Source organism: Paramormyrops kingsleyae, chromosome 7 (assembly GCF_048594095.1).
Source record: "Paramormyrops kingsleyae isolate MSU_618 chromosome 7, PKINGS_0.4, whole genome shotgun sequence".
Classification (NCBI taxonomy): domain Eukaryota; kingdom Metazoa; phylum Chordata; class Actinopteri; order Osteoglossiformes; family Mormyridae; genus Paramormyrops; species Paramormyrops kingsleyae.
In genome coordinates, this window is record NC_132803.1 from 5,624,243 (window position 1) to 5,642,287 (window position 18,045).

General features: G+C 40.0%; 2 protein-coding genes across 7 annotated transcripts in view; one reads left to right on the forward strand and one right to left on the reverse strand.

Annotated features, from left to right (window-relative positions):
* The window catches only part of atg10 (ATG10 autophagy related 10 homolog (S. cerevisiae)), a 44,624-nt gene that overhangs the window by 23,315 nt on the left and 3,264 nt on the right, over window positions 1–18,045 (reverse strand). For 3 of the 6 annotated variants that reach the window (XM_023843064.2, XM_023843084.2, XM_072714136.1), the window contains exons 2-3: window positions 7,287–7,409; window positions 6,537–6,656 (exon numbers count right to left, since the gene is read on the reverse strand). In XM_023843064.2, coding sequence (XP_023698832.1) covers window positions 6,537–6,656; window positions 7,287–7,409 — 243 coding nt within the window. Of the gene's footprint in view, window positions 1–6,536; window positions 6,657–7,286; window positions 7,410–8,982; window positions 9,134–13,841; window positions 14,066–16,442; window positions 16,525–18,045 lie in introns of those variants that run through there. The other 3 variants (XM_023843094.2, XM_023843101.2, XM_023843109.2) reach the window with 3 other exon arrangements.
* ssbp2b (single stranded DNA binding protein 2b) overlaps window positions 5,281–18,045 on the forward strand; it is a 119,282-nt gene continuing 106,517 nt past the window's right edge. The window contains exon 1 of the mRNA XM_072714135.1: window positions 5,281–5,290. The gene's annotated coding sequence lies outside the window, so the exon portion shown is untranslated. The remainder of the gene's footprint in view (window positions 5,291–18,045) is intronic.

Consider the following 18,045-nt stretch of genomic DNA (forward strand, 5'->3'; position numbering starts at 1 on the left):
AAATGAAGTTTCTTACAGCCAACTTTCTTTTCATAAATTTTCTTTTCATATTTTGTCTCCTCCCTGAAAAAAGGAGAGCTTAGGACTCCTGTCCTTTCAATCATGTACCTTTGCTGAAGGCATTGCCTGTAGCAGGTGAGAACATCCCTATAGGAGACTGTAGGACGTACATAGAGAGCAAAGTAGCCCCCCCCCCCCATCCCCCCATCCCCATACTGCACCCTCTGTGTCCCCTTCTCATGCATTGTTGACAAACACAGGTGGGCTAATATGGTTTGGGTGAAATCTGTGTAATATTCATACCTATGGTTTTCATTCAGATCAGACCTTCTGCTTTAGATTACAGTAGTGGGACTTTGCAGGATCCACTAATGTCATACTGCATAGTAAGGGCTGTGTGAGCCCCCCCCAACCCCCAGCTGCTTCTTGCAGAGAATGAGGAAAAGAGGAGGAGGCCAAGACTATTTACAGTAATTCTGGGTGGCACCATCTGTACTCACTGCAACAGGATGATGCAATGTTACTGTAATGTCAGTGACCAACCTGGCTTAACCATGTGATATTAAATCTGATATTTATATTTTTTTGCTTACTGTTGCTCAAAAGGATGGTGTAACATAATTTGAGCCAAAATAAATTTTTGCCAAGTTACACCATTTTAAGACTCAGGTTGCTTCATCATAGAGCGGAGCTCGATTTAAAAGAAAAAAATGAAACACCAGCGCACTCTGTGATTGATTGCCACTCCAGACTCACTGCTTTTACTCACCTAAGAGCTGGACCCCACACTTTTTGAAAGCTGCAAACCATGCAGACTGTCTGAATGACCTCAGCTCTTAATCACTTAATTGAAGCCATCATTTAGGTGGATACCAGCATCAAGCAACGCCCTCGGTGAACCTGGACTCCAGACCACCACCTACCCCCCCGCCCCCCACCCTCACTGACCGTCCGATTTACTGATTAAAATCAGACTCCTCATTCCTCTTGATGTGCATTACACAAGATTAGTTAAAGATTTGCAAGTCTTGTTCAGTCCACGCCCCCCCCGGCTGTTTGGAACAGGACATTCAGGGATTTCCAGCACCAGGTTTGGACTCCCAATAAATATACTGTCAGATAAAAAAAAAAATCACTGGGGGGCTTTTCTATAGGCTACATCGAAAGGGGGGGGGGGCATCGACACGCCCAGGCAAAGGCCATTAGCTTGTGTTCAGCTTCCTGCATTAGTCACACAGTTGGGCAAACAAAGGCAGATTTCCAGCTGAAATGGTCCTTGGGAACAGCCAGCTTTGGCCTAGAAACAGGGCAGCAAGGAAAAAAAACAGACACGTAAATCTAAAAATTATGGAAATCAGATGCTTATAGTAGAACTCAAAGGGTGTCAAATCTAGTATGTACTGAGGGGGTCCAGAATTCCTTGCTATGCCCCTGCATGGGGCTGCCTGTTTTCATTCCAGCTGAACTCCTAAATGAGTCGCATTTGACTTACAGTGATGTGACTTGCGCTGATGCTACGCTGAAATTATTTTCTGGAGACATTTTCCACGTGCATTTGCAGATAAGAAAGCTTCAGTATAATAAACCCGTTCCAGCTGCTCGATATTAAACTCACTTTAAAATGGGGGGGAAAACAAAATTAACTGAACAACTCTGAAAACTTCTTAGGTTTCACCAAAAAAAACAGCCCATGTTTACACCGGCACTGCAGAACATCCACATACAGCCTTCACTAGTAGGTGATACTGACCATAATTCTGTAGCAGCCCTATTTAAACCTCATTAAGAGTTAAGTGGACATGAAATACAGCGGATAGGAGTCCGCTGACCTGGGAGCATGCTTATGATTATTTATATAGCTATTAAAGATTAATATTAAATGCCCCCCCCCCCAAAATAGCAAGCATTTAGACCTTCTCCCCCAGTGGCATCCTGAGAGCTTCCATAAACAATCGACCCCACCAATTATGGGTCGCAGGCACAATAGTAGTTACGAACATGCACCTTTAATTAAAATGTTACTGGTACAAGTAGCTGTCATTCTTGTGCTTCAGGAAATAACCAGCTGTGTGTTTTTTGAAACAAGGAGATGCAAGAACGTGTGAGAATGCTGCATGGATCCTGTTTGAAAAGGCAGCATGGAGAAACAATCCCCCCCTTGTAAAAAACACTGCCCTGTTTAATCAGGTATCAACATCTTTATCAGTCCCGCATTAAAAAGCATGGACAGACCCATGGCCAAACAATAACCATGGATAACTGTGGCAGGCTCTCCTTTCATGCACGTCAAGTTACATTGTAATGAGCTCTTCATCAGCGTCAAAGGCTGTCCAAGAGGAGAGGGGTATGGGGGGGGGGGGGGGACACCAGACAGGATCTCTCAGCAGATATGAAATCTGATTACACACTTTTAAAAATAAGGTTTGATAATTAAAGAGATACTGCAAGTTTTAGTGGATAAAACTGATTATTTTACTTTGGTCACTGCCCAAAACAAAAACACCGAGGCTGAGCATCTCTGCTCATGCAGTTAAATGCTGGCCCTCCCCTGGATAAAGGAAGGAAATATACATTTTAAGCGCTGGAAGTCCTTTAGCCTCTTCGTATTACCTTTGATCACATAAGAGGCGCACTGCTAACAGTGTAAATTCCACTTGAAGGCTGAATGCCATTCTGATTTATATTCCCCTTTGAGGCCTGTCATTTACGCTACCTACTCTCTTAAGCAGTGTCCTAATGTTGACTTTGATGTGGCAGCTACTCCACATTTCTCCCTTTGCCTTTATGGAAATGAGCCTGTCATTGAAGCCAGTTGTCATTAAGGTGCAGGACTGCAACACAAGCCTCAATGCCTCCCCCCCCCCCAAACAAACAACTGCATATATCTCCGGCCTAGTGGAGGATGGAGCAAAGAAAAATATGTAGAATACCAGCCCAAAGAGAGTGGGAAATAGCGACGTGTGAGCCATGTGATTTTTAAAGGCATGTGCAGCAGGTGAAGTATTGGATATGGGCAAGAACTTCTACCAGTCCCTTGGGCAAGGTATTTAAGCTGAAGTGCGCCAGCAACTGCATAAAGTCACCCTTTAACCAAAAATTCAGCCCATGAAAATAAACAAAAGGAAAAAATGTGTGACAGGATTACAGAGGGAAGAAAGCAACAGTGGCCCAGTATCCGTCATCTTATAAAATTGATCTTGGGGCTCTGCTGACTCACCTGTAGAGCGGACTTGACATTATCAGATAAGTACATTATCAAGCATAAACAGACCAAAAGTACAATTCAGAAAGCTTGTTAAAAAGGACGGGATAATAAACCCATCCGTTTGCTGCATGGTTACCTTAATTAACATCCTTACTGCATTGTATCCTTTTATAGCTATGCCTAATATGTGACGGTTCCTGCTTTATTGTGGCCTAAATGTTTATATTGTTAATCTTTCTCACTTTAAAGCATGCAAAAAAGTCCCTGACTTTCATCTCAATTCAAACACGCTACATCAAAGCGTGACATTTTACAGGGCCAATGTTACGCCTAGCTGTTCGGGGCTCGCCGCATTTTCAGGATGTTAGCAAAACTCCAAGCACGCATTTCAAATTTTCACACCAACCACAAGTACTAAAAGAGAAAATGAAGGAACTAAAAACATCATTTCAGACGATGGCTGCAAGCCTTACAAGACATTATTCTTTGCAATCACAGGCAAAGCTAAACTTCAGACCCCTAGGTGTCAGAGCCCTGCTGGAAAAACAAAAAACTATTAATTAGCACCTAGTTAACACCTCAAACAGCAAACAAAGAAAGTTCCCACTGAATCAATCACTTCAACAAGAGCTACTGGTGCTGAACATAAGAACACCCAAATTCTGCAACACATCCCAGGCAACCATACCTAGTTTAGCTTAGTTTAGGCTTATTAGCATAAGGTCACTGGACCCGCATGGATTTCATTACATAGCTTCATTAAATATTTAATGATATTTTATGGATCTGAATGCACAAATGTGGCTTCTTCTTTTGCAATTATTGTTGCTTAGCTACAGCTATTATTTTAAGGTAAATATTAATGTCAAGTATTTTTCTTTTCTTTTTAATTATATGGAAAAGGTCTGCAATATTTAATATCTTGAGTTATCCTTGAGTTCTGTATCTTCCCTTAGGGTGCAAGTTAAGCCAAAAAGCGGCTCCTTGGGTTCCCTATCTTCTGTTAGCATGTGAGTTAAGCTAAAGGGGGCTCCTTGGGTTCCTTAGCCTCCCTTAGGGTCTGAGTTAAGCTAAAGGGGGCTCCTTGGGTTCCTTATCCTCCCTTAGGGTGCGAGTTAAGCTAAAGGGGGCTCCTGGGGTTCCTTATCCTATCTTAGGGTGCGAGTTAAGCTAAAGGGGGCTCCTTGGGTTCCTTATCCTCCCTTAGGGTGCGAGTTAAGCTAAAGGGGGCTCCTTGGGTTCCTTATCCTATACTAGGGTGCGAGTTAAGCTAAAGGGGGCTCCTTGGGTTCCTTATCCTCCCTTAGGGTGCGAGTTAAGCTAAAGGGGGCTCCTTGGGTTCCTTATCCTCCCTTAGGGTGCGAGTTAAGCTAAAGGGGGCTCCTTGGGTTCCTTATCCTATCTTAGGGTGCGAGTTAAGCTAAAGGGGGCTCCTTGGGTTCCTTATCCTATCTTAGGGTGCGAGTTAAGCTAAAGGGGGCTCTTTGGGTTCCTTATCCTATCTTAGGGTGCGAGTTAAGCTAAAGGGGGCTCCTTGGGTTCCTTATCCTCCCTTAGGGTGTGAGTTAAGCTAAAGGGGGCTCCTTGGGTTCCTTATCCTCCCTTAGGGTGTGAGTTAAGCTAAAGGGGGCTCCTTGGGTTCCTTAGCCTCCCTTAGGATACGAGTTAAGCTAGATCAGTCACAGTCATTCCATCAATGAGGTGGGAAGGAACATTTTTCTCCAACATTTAACATGCCACATTTTAACGCAAAAAAGATGTGCTTTTGTTATAGGCCTATTTAAACCTCTGCAAAATTGGGCTTTTAACTGCATTTGTGTGTCAGATGGCACACAGTCCTTTCCTTCAAGTGCGGCGAAAAAGGAGACAGCATGTCATCATATTTTTGAGTCTTTACTGCATTTTCTATAGCTAACAGCAGGGGGGGGGGGGGTTCAGTGAATTATCACCAGAGACATCCATCCTTTCATGTGAAATATCACACTAAAAAAAATTCAAAAGTAATCATTTTTAGACCTCCCATAACAACAAGCTTCCTTTAAGATGTTGACAAGGAAGATTCAGTATGTCTGCAGCTCATTCCTCACTTAAAAATAAAGAACTATAGTCAAACGTAAAAAATCAATATAGTAATAAAAGCTGAGACAGTAACGCATAGTATGCTAACAGATAAGGGCAGATGAACACAGATCTGCATAGACAACAGACAAGCTGAAAAACTTGAAATAGTCCAAAATATGTCAGTTGTTACATTATACAATTGACCCCACTATTAAAAAATACCTGTACAACACACTCAAAACCAATACAGAGTACATAAGTGCAGACCAGAATAGAAAAAACATGTAGAATGTATGGATGTGTTAAGTGTGATATATAAGGAGTAAATAAAAATTAAAGTAGGCAAAAAACAGCCATATAAAAACAGTGTCAGGAGATTTAATAACGGAAAATCTTGCTAACACTAGTATAAATTGCAGGGTTCCCTTTCAGGTCCTCTGTGAGCTTCCTTTAGCTAATTGGTCCCATGTGTGGGCTCACCGGTGTCTCCCTGCCTTAACATATTCTCCTTATACTAATTTCAACAGGCAAGGAATTCACATTTTTAGGATGACTAGAAAGGAAGGAGCAGTCATGCTATGGTGCTGGCATGTTCTTGATTATCAATAAGAATGTGCTCTATAAACAAGACGTGGAACCCCTTCAGTAAACAGAGAGAAAGACTTCATTTTAAATGTCTGAAAACCTGCCCCCCCCCCCCAATACAGGGCTGTTAGCAATTACCAGGTTGGGGGAGCAGGCCTCCCCAAATGAAGTCTCTTGCCGTCACTGGTTCATGGAACGCGGAACGCCCTTAGTCCGGTTTGGGGGGTAACTTAGGGAGAAGCTGGATCTCCACACCTGACCGAGCTAAAGGGGAATCTACGACCTCATGCAGAATATTCCCAGAGCTCTGCAGATAGCGTCTCCGGTGGGGCCTTCTGACGGCAAGTCAAGGCAGGCCTTGCAGATTCGTTTACGGCCTGCTTGAACGGCCAATCCCTCACGCTGACAGCTACGCCACACACGCAAGAGGCGACGGCTATGGGCTTGCTGCTTCTTGCGGAATTAGCGGGAAGAGACCAAAAAAAAAAACAAAAAAAAACACACGAGTCTAGACAGCTAGGTTTCCTTTATCTTTCCTGGGCTGCCTGGTACACAAACAGGGAAACTCATATCTTTCCAAGATACCTCAATTAACATGAATGTAAGTATAAAAGGCTCATATTTCTACAAACACACGCGTAGTCTTGTCTCCCACTGCGACCGTGAAGAGAGATCACAGCACTACCTGCACGTCCTCCCCTAGCATATCCAGGTCCTCGGCTGGCCTGGAGGTTCCATCCGGGGCTTCTGTGTTGATCTTCCCAGTAACCAGAACAGTTTTCTTCAGGAATCCTTCATCAGACCCCTAGAACAAAGTCAAAGCCATGATATAACAGGAGGTCCCACAATGTCAACTATACTTAGAAGTCTAGAAACTAGTCGACTAGGGACCTGCAAAGGGAAGCTTTTAAATATAACCTTAATTAGTGTTTTGTTTTGATACTGAAATTTTTCTTGAAGGTAAAAAAAAAGAAAACACAGGAATCTTTGCTCATTGAGCTGTATCATTCACATTTATAACAAAAACTCTAATAACTTCATGGTCTCACACGCTATAATGCTCATTCTTTATTCTCATCCTTTCTTCTAAAGCAGATATCATGATTTACTTTTATAGAACTTTATGAATTTTTATCGTACAGATGCCTTTATTGACAGCCACATAAATGTTTTGTTCATTGATAACTAAATGGAACAATGCAGTTAAAGTGTTTTATTGCACAAGAAGTATTTGTGGTTTTCTGAGCATCCCAGTCACTGACAGCAAAGCGACCTTCAAAGCATACGTCTGCTTCGCAGATATTCCCGGAGCAAAGCTGGTCACAGTCAGCGACTGGCGACAATATGGGATACAAATGTGTCTGGACATGGGGCACCCCGGGAGCAGGTGGCGAGGCTGCCACAGCCAGCATCAGAGGCGACTGCGGCCGCTTACGTTCAGGCGGCCCCAGGACCACCCATCATCTAGCGAGCGCGCGTGCTGGAGGAAGAGCTCGCAACACTGCAGGAAGGCATCCTCGTCTAGGCCGCCCAGCCCCACGTCCCAGGCTCCAGACATCTAACGAGAAGGAGATAACGTGTTAGGCAGTGGCTTCAAAACGTGACTCCCGGTGCGTACGGTGTACTCCTGTCCTCCCTATATATCACAACACTGCAGCATTTACTTAACATGCTAGTGAAACGTCTGGTTTCTCAGCTGCTTCTTCTCAGTGTCTCCCGGCAGGAAACCTTGGCGTGACATTCCTGTTCAGCCCCCGTGCTGCAGATTACCATTCACATCACATACAGCTGCTCCAATCGGATGCCTCATTTGCTAAAACAGAATGAATTTAGAGGACTTTTAAACATCCAATGGTCGGTGTGCTTTTATGCAGTTTAAAACAAAAATAAATCTAATGGACATTGATGGCTGGGCAGGTACCACTGACATGCAAAGGCGTGCATTTAGGCTAACTTGTTTCCATAAAAACCCACAGTGTGTGTGTGTGTGTGTGTGTGTGTGTACACAAGTGCTGTGACACATCCTGGATGGGATGCCAGTGCATCTTAGTCCTGTAAAATTAAAATTCTAGTTCTAATTTAGTTTCACTACTTTTTACTGCACATTTACAATTGACATTTTTCACACCATAAAATTTTAAAATGTATATGATTCTGTCAGTCTGCTTTTAAAGCAATTGTAGCAAAAACAATGTCACTGGATGGACTTTGATGATTAAAACTGCGATATCTTTTAGCACAGCGAAGGTTGCTTAAGAAACAGGAAGGGTTCTGAGACCATTATAGCACCTCACATATAATTCTTCATCTCGATACACTCAGACTGTCTGCAGTCCATGATTACTGCAGGACAATTTGAAAGAACAAGTGGCCCTTTAAACATCTATTAAAAATATTTCAGCACAGATAGACATTTGCCAAATAAATGGTAAAAAGATCCACAAATTTACAAATCCAATTAAACTCAAAGCAAAATTTGAAAAATCAGTTGCAGATGTTGTTACGTACATATTGCACCCTAAAAGCAGCTTCCATTTGCTTATTAGCTATGTGTGCTAACTGGGGGAGTAAAGGGGGGGAATTAGGATGATTCCAAAGACCCCCAAGTGGCAGGTGCCCAAAAAAAAACATTTATGGGGCCCAAAATCTCTAGCAGCACCCCGGTTGCTAAAAAAGCATATCAAAAGTTTAATACATATTAAACTCAGTATTAGAATGGAAGCGGCACAAATGTGGAAACACCAGAAACGCCTGATACATTATGTCTTAACATTGTAAAGTTTGTTATACTGTGTATGCTCTCATTTCACAGGATCTGAAGAGGGAAGCTCAGGCTAGTGATATTCATCACTCTCACCAGGAAATCAGTAGTACGCAGAATGTAATGTTTAAGTGAAATCATTCAAAACAGACATGCTCGTCTTGAATGCTTGGCAATTTCCAGGTAAATTTCAGCTTTAGAACTGAAAATCAAGTTCAAGATCAAGCAGCACTTCTTAGTCTCAAGTAATTATGAGGGGCATCCAAGTAATCTTGAGAGGAATAAATACTTAAGTATAAATACTTAACTACTGATACAAAGTGTTAGCAATGTAAAGTCAAATACAGACACTCCTCATTTAACAACCTACCCGTTTAACAACTGCCTGGACTTATGGCAGCTCTCCGACTAGTCAGTACTGTATGCTGTACGGGAACTTTGGCTGTGGGAGCAGCAGGGCGCCATCTTGGTGTCAAGCATCTCACCTCGCATGCCCCTTTCCCAGTCTCTGTACCCCTTTCTCAGTCTCTGTGCCCCTTTCCCAGTCTCAGTCTCAGTCTCGCTCCCGCTGTCACAAAGTATTCACTGCGTTAGCAAATGCTATCTCCAAGGCTACATATTCCATCTACATATTTGTACTGTATTGTTCATCACATCATATTATTTTTTCATGTTTAACTATCACTGATAAATGCTTTGGTAATAAACATACAATTAAAAAAAAAAAAATAAGAGTCACAAAGTGAAGTAGTGGTTTAAGAAATAATAAATCATTAAGTTAAATGCAAGGCTGATATCCCCCCACTCTGAATCTTGGATGTCAGTGTGCAACTGACATCAATAATACTCTACATTTCTGTTTAATTTGCCTGAACTGGAAAATACGCAAGTCTGGTTTTAATAATCAGTAAACGGTAAATAAATCCGTTTTTTTCCATAACGCAGCATAATACCAGCAGGAGGTAGATAAAGTAAAAGTAAAATTAATGAAACAATGGCTGAATGAATACACTTTCCCTCCGCAGCCGTGCATTCAAGGAACATGTAATACCCACTTAACCCATGGTTATTACACATTTGGTTTACACGGTTATTACACATTTGGCTTATACGATACATAAAGATAGCAGGCAATTTCAGAACTAACGCCTGGCTTACGGTCTTAGGAATGGAGAATTAAAGGCGGTGGCTTGGGTCATACATAACTGAAACATTTTATTGTAGTAGGCTTTACCCAATTCTTGATACCGTCCAGACGTCACACTTAGGTATACGGTATTTCAACTGCATTTTAAAAAGCAATACAATTCTAGTATTTTGAATTACAGTTTCACCAAAGGGAAATACCGGGGTATGCTGTGCTGCCATTATACCACGCTAACCTAAATAGTAGTTCCAGTAATAAATAAATACATTTTGGTTCGTAATCATGAAAATAAACGCAAATGTGTAAATGAAGTTGCCATACATTAACCTTTACACACTTGATTAAAATGCGAGTGCAGGAATCCAAAGGTAGAACCATAATTCAAATGCCTTATCGAATCCCCAGCTCTTTAAAATTTAGAACCCTTTCTAATTTGGAAATGGTTCTCCTTGTATTTCACATGATATACAATGATAGTCCAAAAAAAAAGGAGTTATGAAATTTCGGTTGCACTGTCTCCAAAAATTGTCAACAAAATGCAACTAAAAGGCTACAGTCCGGAGGCCCGTTATATAATTAAAATGTCATGTTACATTCTACCATTTTTAAAACAGAATGCTGTTTAGATACGCCTTTGTCGCTTAACTTGGGAAATAAGCAATTTTTATAAATCTAAATCCATCAGAATCTCTGAGCTTAATAAACACTGACCGACCCAAGATGTTCTCCGTAAGTACAAAGAGCTGGTGGGGCTGGGCGGGGGCTGTTTTTCTATCCTTTCATAAAGTGGAGAATAATGAAGCATATGGATCATGTTAGGGGACTGTGGCTGGCTAAATCAGAGACCTTTCAACTTTCATCTTGACTACACTCTGGGTTATATTATCCTGAAGGAAATGGGTAGCAGCCAAAGGCTCTGTTCCTCCCTGCAACGTTCTTATCAATAGAGGCAAAATTTGAATGGACAAAAAGGACTAACACTGGGCACCAGCTGAGAATGCCATTCCCATAAACTCTCTGAGGTTCTGTATTCCAAAATGATAAATCTCTGAACAGAAGAACCTCACAGAAATCCCGAAGCATGCTCTTGTTTTGGCGGGTGATGAGTTTGGACCTGCTCTGGTGGCTTCCAGGTCCTAAGGCATGTTGCCAATACTCATCAAATTCCACCCCATGACACAGTAGTATTGCAGAAGAAAATAGAATACATCTGATCTCAAAGTAGTTTAAATCAGGGAACCCAAAACACAAAATCTGTTACATAAATACTGAAATACAAGACTGTGACAGAGCAATAGAGATGCACAAAAAGGCAAGACATAAAGAGCATCTAGGCTACAAAGAATGTGAGAGGGATGGATCAGGTCTTAAAACCAAATTGTTTTTATTGCCATTATATAGTGCATCAAGGGATTCAATTACTGTCACACAATGGTGTTGAATGATATTCGATTTCTGCTGACAACATGCAATTTGAGTGCATCATTCATCAGCTGTGATTTGTTATGTACTCATCAGGACTTTGTAAAGACTGGGTAAAGATCCAAATATCTATAAACAAAAACCATAAAGTCACACAATGTGGTGTAGGACTCACCACACCGTATCATATAATAAACAACGACGGAAACAATGCAAGATGTTGAGACACTGACAGTAGCTTGGTTATGACTACATTTGACGTTCGTTAGCGTGCACGATAGCGTGCACTCGATTATTAAAAAGCATTGATAAAAATTTCCTTCTCGTGGTGCATATAGTGGACGAAGGTGAAGAAGAAAGAAAAAAAAAAAAAAAAAGAGTGAAAACCATCAGTTGTGTTGAAGCATTTCATATTAAAAGTGAATGACAGTAGTCTGTCAGTATTGCAGAACATAAAAGTTTAATATCGCCACAGCACAACTGCATTGCAAATACATCTTAAAGAACACATTTGGTTTAGCCATAGCTATGTGCCATTTAGCCTCCCAGAGTAGCCTAGCCTGTCTTTGCCATCACTTTTATTTTGTACATGATAATTTTGCTTAATTTACGTTCTACATTAACTTATCTATTAAAGGTCTATTAAATAAGCTGGTTGCATTGCAGTTAGTTGTACCAACAGATACAAAGCAATGCTAAGAAATCACTAGCCTCTTCAATATTGTCTCTGTGAAATACAAAATATTTCCATACAGCAGAAGATAAGTCTTTTTGTCACCAGTTCTAGTTAACTTTTCTCCTCTTCACTCGTTTCGTTTAATTTCTCACAAACTCTCGGAGTGAATCAAACATTAAAGAGTAAAATGATTACGATTACGTGCTGAAAGGTGCATGCAGAGCTCATGCAAAAGCGGTAAACTTTAAAATGATTTAGTTAAAACATATACTAGATAATGTCGTTAAAATTGCAAAGCTTGCTAAATTTTTGTTTCTTATGACTGACAAAAATGTTTTAGCGCAACTTATTGTTTTGAACCCAGCAGACTATTATGGCGATGAGACAAATGCATGCGCATGAAATGCCAAGTCGACACTAACATCGCACATTGCGCAAGCCTAGTACTGAGGACTGTGCACGGAGTTTGCATGTTCACCCTGTGTGGGCGTGGGTTTCTGGTGGATAATCCCATTTCCTTCCACTGTCCAGAAACATGCAGCTTAAACAAATTGTAGTGCCTGAACTGACCATAGGTGTAACCCTGCAATGGCTGGCTGTTTGATGCTTCGTGCCAAATGCAATGTACACGTTACATTTTGTGTAAATGATTACTCAGGAATTTGCCAGAGTTGCATTTACTTCAATACCGATAATACACGAATGTACATGATATAATAACCATCGATTTTCATCTCACGGTGTGTGTCGTGAAAACCAGGCTGCATCCCTAGTTTTAGACTGGTGAAAAATTGGAGACAGGACTTCATTATGGGATGGGTGACTATTCTACCATGTCAAACCTGTCCCCTGGAACAAGCTACAAGTCAGAGAGGAGAAAAAGAAAAAAAATAAATAATAAAAACTTTGCAACAAACTGTACAAATACCATTGGCGTTTTCTGCTGACCCACCCTAAAAGAAAATAAATCATACAAAATAAACTTATTTCCTAAGATTAGATTTCAGCATGCAGTCCATCCAACTTGTCACCTTTTTTCCATGTTCGGAATCTGTTTACGGGCAATTCTAAGTAAATTTAAGTTTAAGTTAAACTGGAGCCTTACAATAAATGAAAAATGACATAATTGAGTTATCGATTAACTTCCGGATCTGTTTAAGCTGGTCCTTCACATCACTTAAGAAGAAATACTATAGTTTAAAAAAAAAAAAATTTTTTCCTCTTTGTAGTTGTTCCCAGTTGAACCAAAACCCAATTGCCATCACCAACTGAAACAATACTTACAACATGTAAGCCTACTACATTGACTCTGTTCAACTGTTCCTTTAACTTTGCAGGACTGACATAGTATTCAGAGTATGAGACACATTAAAACAGCAAGAACAATACATAAATCAATATTTCTAATAAATTCAACCAATGTGAGGTTGGTCATATCTAACTCTAAGCTATGTCACCTTTAGCATCTTGGGAGTAGCCTAGCCGGTCTCTGCCATTACTTTGACTTGAATTATTTTGCTTAACTTCACTTCCTACTTCGACTACCCATCACTTAGCTGGATCATCTTACATCATGAATAATACGGTACATAATAATCATAAATATTAGTTTTGTGAAAATATTGCACGTGTTGATTCGTTATAGGGCTGAATGATAATGAAAAAAAAGGTCACATCACGATATAAAAATTTTCTGATAAATATTGAAATATTAAAAACAAACATTTGAAAATTCACCAACAATAAGAGTATAGCCGAATAGGGCTGGCAATAAAACGATAGCAATAATGAATGTGATACAATTTCCCTCGATATCGATATGACAAGCGCTCAGGGAAAGTTTGATAGCCGGAGCTGACATGCAGTCACAGGGACGATGGAGTACCAGGGCGGACACAGGCGAAGGAACACAAAGGGGGAATTTAGTGATTTGCTGAACAAATAAGACAAGTCATATGAAAAAACAGTCAACAGGACAACTCACCAGGAGAGCAGGCAAGTCCAAAGCATCCCATCTAATAAGGGTGATCCAGCAAAATCCAAAACGAAAGTACACAGTAAAATTCAGTCCACAAGAAATCCACACCGTAATAATCCAGAGAATTCAGAAATGCTAAGAACGTGAGCAGTGGCATTTTGTCGGTGCTGACTAAAATAACGTGACCTACCACCAATCACAGTGTTTTGAGAACGGACAACCTATGCAACCTCTCTTATTTCGAGATGCTAAGTCATTATTTCAAGATACCAAGTCATTATTTTGAGAAAGTTTCTCATTAATTTCCAAAGTTTCACTAAGATACCAAGTTATTTTGAGATAGCAAGTCATAATTTTAAGGTTGCAAGTCATTATTTCAAGATACCAAGTCATTATTTTGAGACAGCAAGTTGTTATTTCTAGATAGCAAGTCATTATTTTGAGAACATTTCTCATTATGACTTTCATCACATTGGCAGAAATGGCTTTCTATGTTAATCTCTGCCGAAAATTTGTGCCAACTAAAACTGGTAATACTACGAATATATTTTACCACTGGAATCATCGCCATCTGGTAGAATACTCAGGATGCAAGCTCATACAGATACCAGCAATTAGTGTTGAAACTTTTAGTCGTTTCCCATTTTGGTTCAAAACAGCATACAACACTTTAACTTTCCAATGAGATGTCAAACCCGCCCCCTGGAACGAGCAGCAAGGCAGGCAGAGAATAAAAGGCAGCGATAAAGCGTACTCAGTGTATTACTAGTGCGACAACAAAACATATCATTGTATGATTTATTAACATTATATTACAGTTTACGATCCATTTAATGTGTCGTTTTCTTCTGATTAAGGGGAATCTGCCTAAGGGAATCCTAAGGAAATTTAAAGCATAAATAGAACCTCAAAATAAAAATTATTCAAAAGAATGACTGAAGTATTATATCATGGTAATTATCAACATCAATTGATTTGGGAAAAAATTATTGTGATAAAATATTCTGCCGTATCTCCCAACCCTATAGCCAAATAGAATTTATCAGCCAACAGCTTGTCAAATAATTTGGTGGTGTAGCCGTGAGTTGTGCCAACAGACATACAGTAAAGCAGTGCGGAGAAATTGCATACTTATTCTCAACATCGTCTCTGTAGGATCCAAAATATTTCCTTCGCAGTGGAAGTTGAATGTCTTTTAGTGAACAATTATTTGTTGCTTTTCTCTTCCTCACTCATTTTGTTAAAATTTCTCAGAAATGCACCACACTGTGTCCAACAGCATGGACTAAAATATGACTTGATCGAGAGCACATGCAGATTTCACGCAAAAACAATGACGATAAACTTTAGATTCAGTTTTTAGAATATCTAGATTTGTTGAAAGGACTAAAATTGCAAAGCTTGCTAGGTTTTGTTTCCTAGGACAGAGTAAAATGTTCTTATAACTTCTTGATGGTCTTAACCCAACTGACTATTGCAGAACTCGCCATGTAACAACTGCATGTGGATATTCAACGTCAATATTAACATTGCATATGATGAAGGCGATGGCTGGATTGTGGACCGGGCCAATGCCCTTGGCCCTCAGGCTGCAAGGGGCCTCACAGCACTTGTACCCATGAGGTTCCAACATTTATAGCGCAAGCTAAACGGCTCTGCTCATATACAACACGAGTTGACCATTGCGGCCCTATGTGTACAGAACAAGAGCTGCTGTAGTTTTCCCTCTATGTAGTTGTGGTACAAGCTTAACATGACTGAAATGACTCAACATTTTCATGCTGTGCTGCCATAGTATCATTGTTAATTTTACTAAAATCATGTTTTGGATTAACGATCCACACGCCTTTGAAATACTTCGGAAAGCATATTATGCAAACTTTGACCTCATGCGCAGGATCAGTCACACACAATGAAGTTCAGCTTGGAGGTCGACTAAGGCTGGGTGACCGACAGTTTGTCGAGTAATCAGGATATGCAATCTGAACGGTTCGAAGATGGGAAACTTCAATAAACTGTCGATGTTGAACATTGTAGATAAACAAGGTAAAAAAAAAAGATCAGTGGTGTGTGATTTAAATTCCGACACGCAACACACTGGTTCTGCGTACTATAAACTCTGCTGAGAACTTGTGCCAACTAAGACTGGAAATGCTGCCGTAGTTTCATTGGTAATCCAAAACATGCTTTTAGCAATATTACCTCACTCTGTCAGTTAAAAATAATGGCCAATAGAGTTAGTGCCTCTGTAACCCATCAGATAATGTTAACTCATTCTATACCTCACAAGCCACAAAATAGCAAGCAAGCTATAACATAAGGCCTTGGTAAGGTAGCAGGATCCAGGCCTTGTACTAGACCTTCGTGATGGACCCCCCCCCCCCCCCAAAGCAGGTGGTCAGGGGCCTTACAGGACCACAATCTGGCCCAGCTGCAGGCCAGTGGTGTAGTACTTTCATAACAGTAATGGTGAACTGGTTAATCACCACTCAAAAATGCCTTATTTCTGACCTTTGCTATATTTTTTCACCTCCTAGTTCGCTTAATTGCCATGCCAATCTGCAGTCATTAACAGGCCAAGGATTTCTAAATGAACAATAAACTTACAGAAGGATGCTGTAAACCTTACTGTGGGCTTCAATCATTTGGAGACAGTTTGGTTCCAAGACATCAGACACTGACCAGATGGCTGTAAAAAAAAAAAAAAACAACACACTATACAGAGACTGTTGCAGCAAAGGATAGTAACACGTCTAATCTCTCCCATCTCCTGAGGCAGGACCAGGACCACAGAGAAGGGAGTGGAACGCAATATTCTGTTAAAGGACAGCAGGAAAAAAAAATCAAGTGTAGATGAAAGACCATAACAAACAGCTAAACAATAACAGGAAAATACATCATTTCCAGGTCCACACCTCAGAATACGAAGAGCAGACGATGCTGACATCACAAACTAAAACCACAGGGAGGAGAAAAAATGCAGAAAATGTATGAAGATGTTGGTGCTAATGGATTTTCAAGAGAAAAATTACTCAGGATGCAGTACTTCAGTGTATACAATGATCCTGACCAGAATAAATGGATGGATGGATGGATGGATGGATCTCTAGCAGAAATGCTGTAGGACTGGAGCCAACATTATTGCACACAAGTCAGTATCAGTGAAGACTATGCTTATCACTTATGGCATCTCCGCATATGGATATAGTGTTAAACACTAGCTGCTATTTATCTGTAGCAGATAGCATATGCTATGGGATAAGTGGGTAACCAACAAACAACTCCACCACATCTACCTAAATGTACAAACTCTCCTAACACAATTACACTCATACTATAATCATACAGTTTAAAAAAAACACTATACAGAGACTGTTGCAGCTCAACTCAAACAGGGAATGGAAATATTGTATTATGCCTCACAAAAATTCAAGTGAGTTTTTGAGTTCATTTACTAAGGTGCTTTTGTCAGGAACCAACAATGCACATTAAATAAAAAATTCTAAATAGAGTTCTTTTTTTCCTTATAAGGTGATTTGTTTCATATTCATGTTTCATATCTGCAGTTCGAGTTCAACAATGAATATAGTAATCAGGTACTAAAGGGCTTTTAAAACCAATGGATCTAAAAATTATACTGACCCATGCTGAGAATTTTAACTCCGTATTAGACTGGTATCAGGGAAAAATTTTTTTTAAATTGATCAATTTGGTGATTTATTATTTTATTTTTTGGTCAGTTAGATAATCTACTAATTTGTTGAATAACCCAATAACCTAATAAAACAAAACTGATTACTCCAATAAAAAAAAAACAAAAAAACTAACAAATACCAAGATGCGTTAAACACCATCAGAATGTCAACATTTTATTATCTAATAAAGTGCAACAAGGTATCCAAAATAAAAATCATTCCAAGTTAAAATGGTTAAATTCAGTTCAGGATTAAAGGGCTCAAAGCAAAAACAAAGCAGTTCAGGCAGCACTGAAAATACAACAAAAGACTTGTGCAGCTCCAGTGCTGACATCCAACAGTCATATCAGATTCCAGGTTCAAGTAACAATGGAGACACACTAGTGCAGTTTGAATCTGATTTTAATAACATACAAATAATATCTGTCTAGAAATGCAACATTAGTGCAAAGTATATGTACCACTTGAACACAGTTTACCGATATATTGTATCACCCGATATTAGTTAAAAAAAA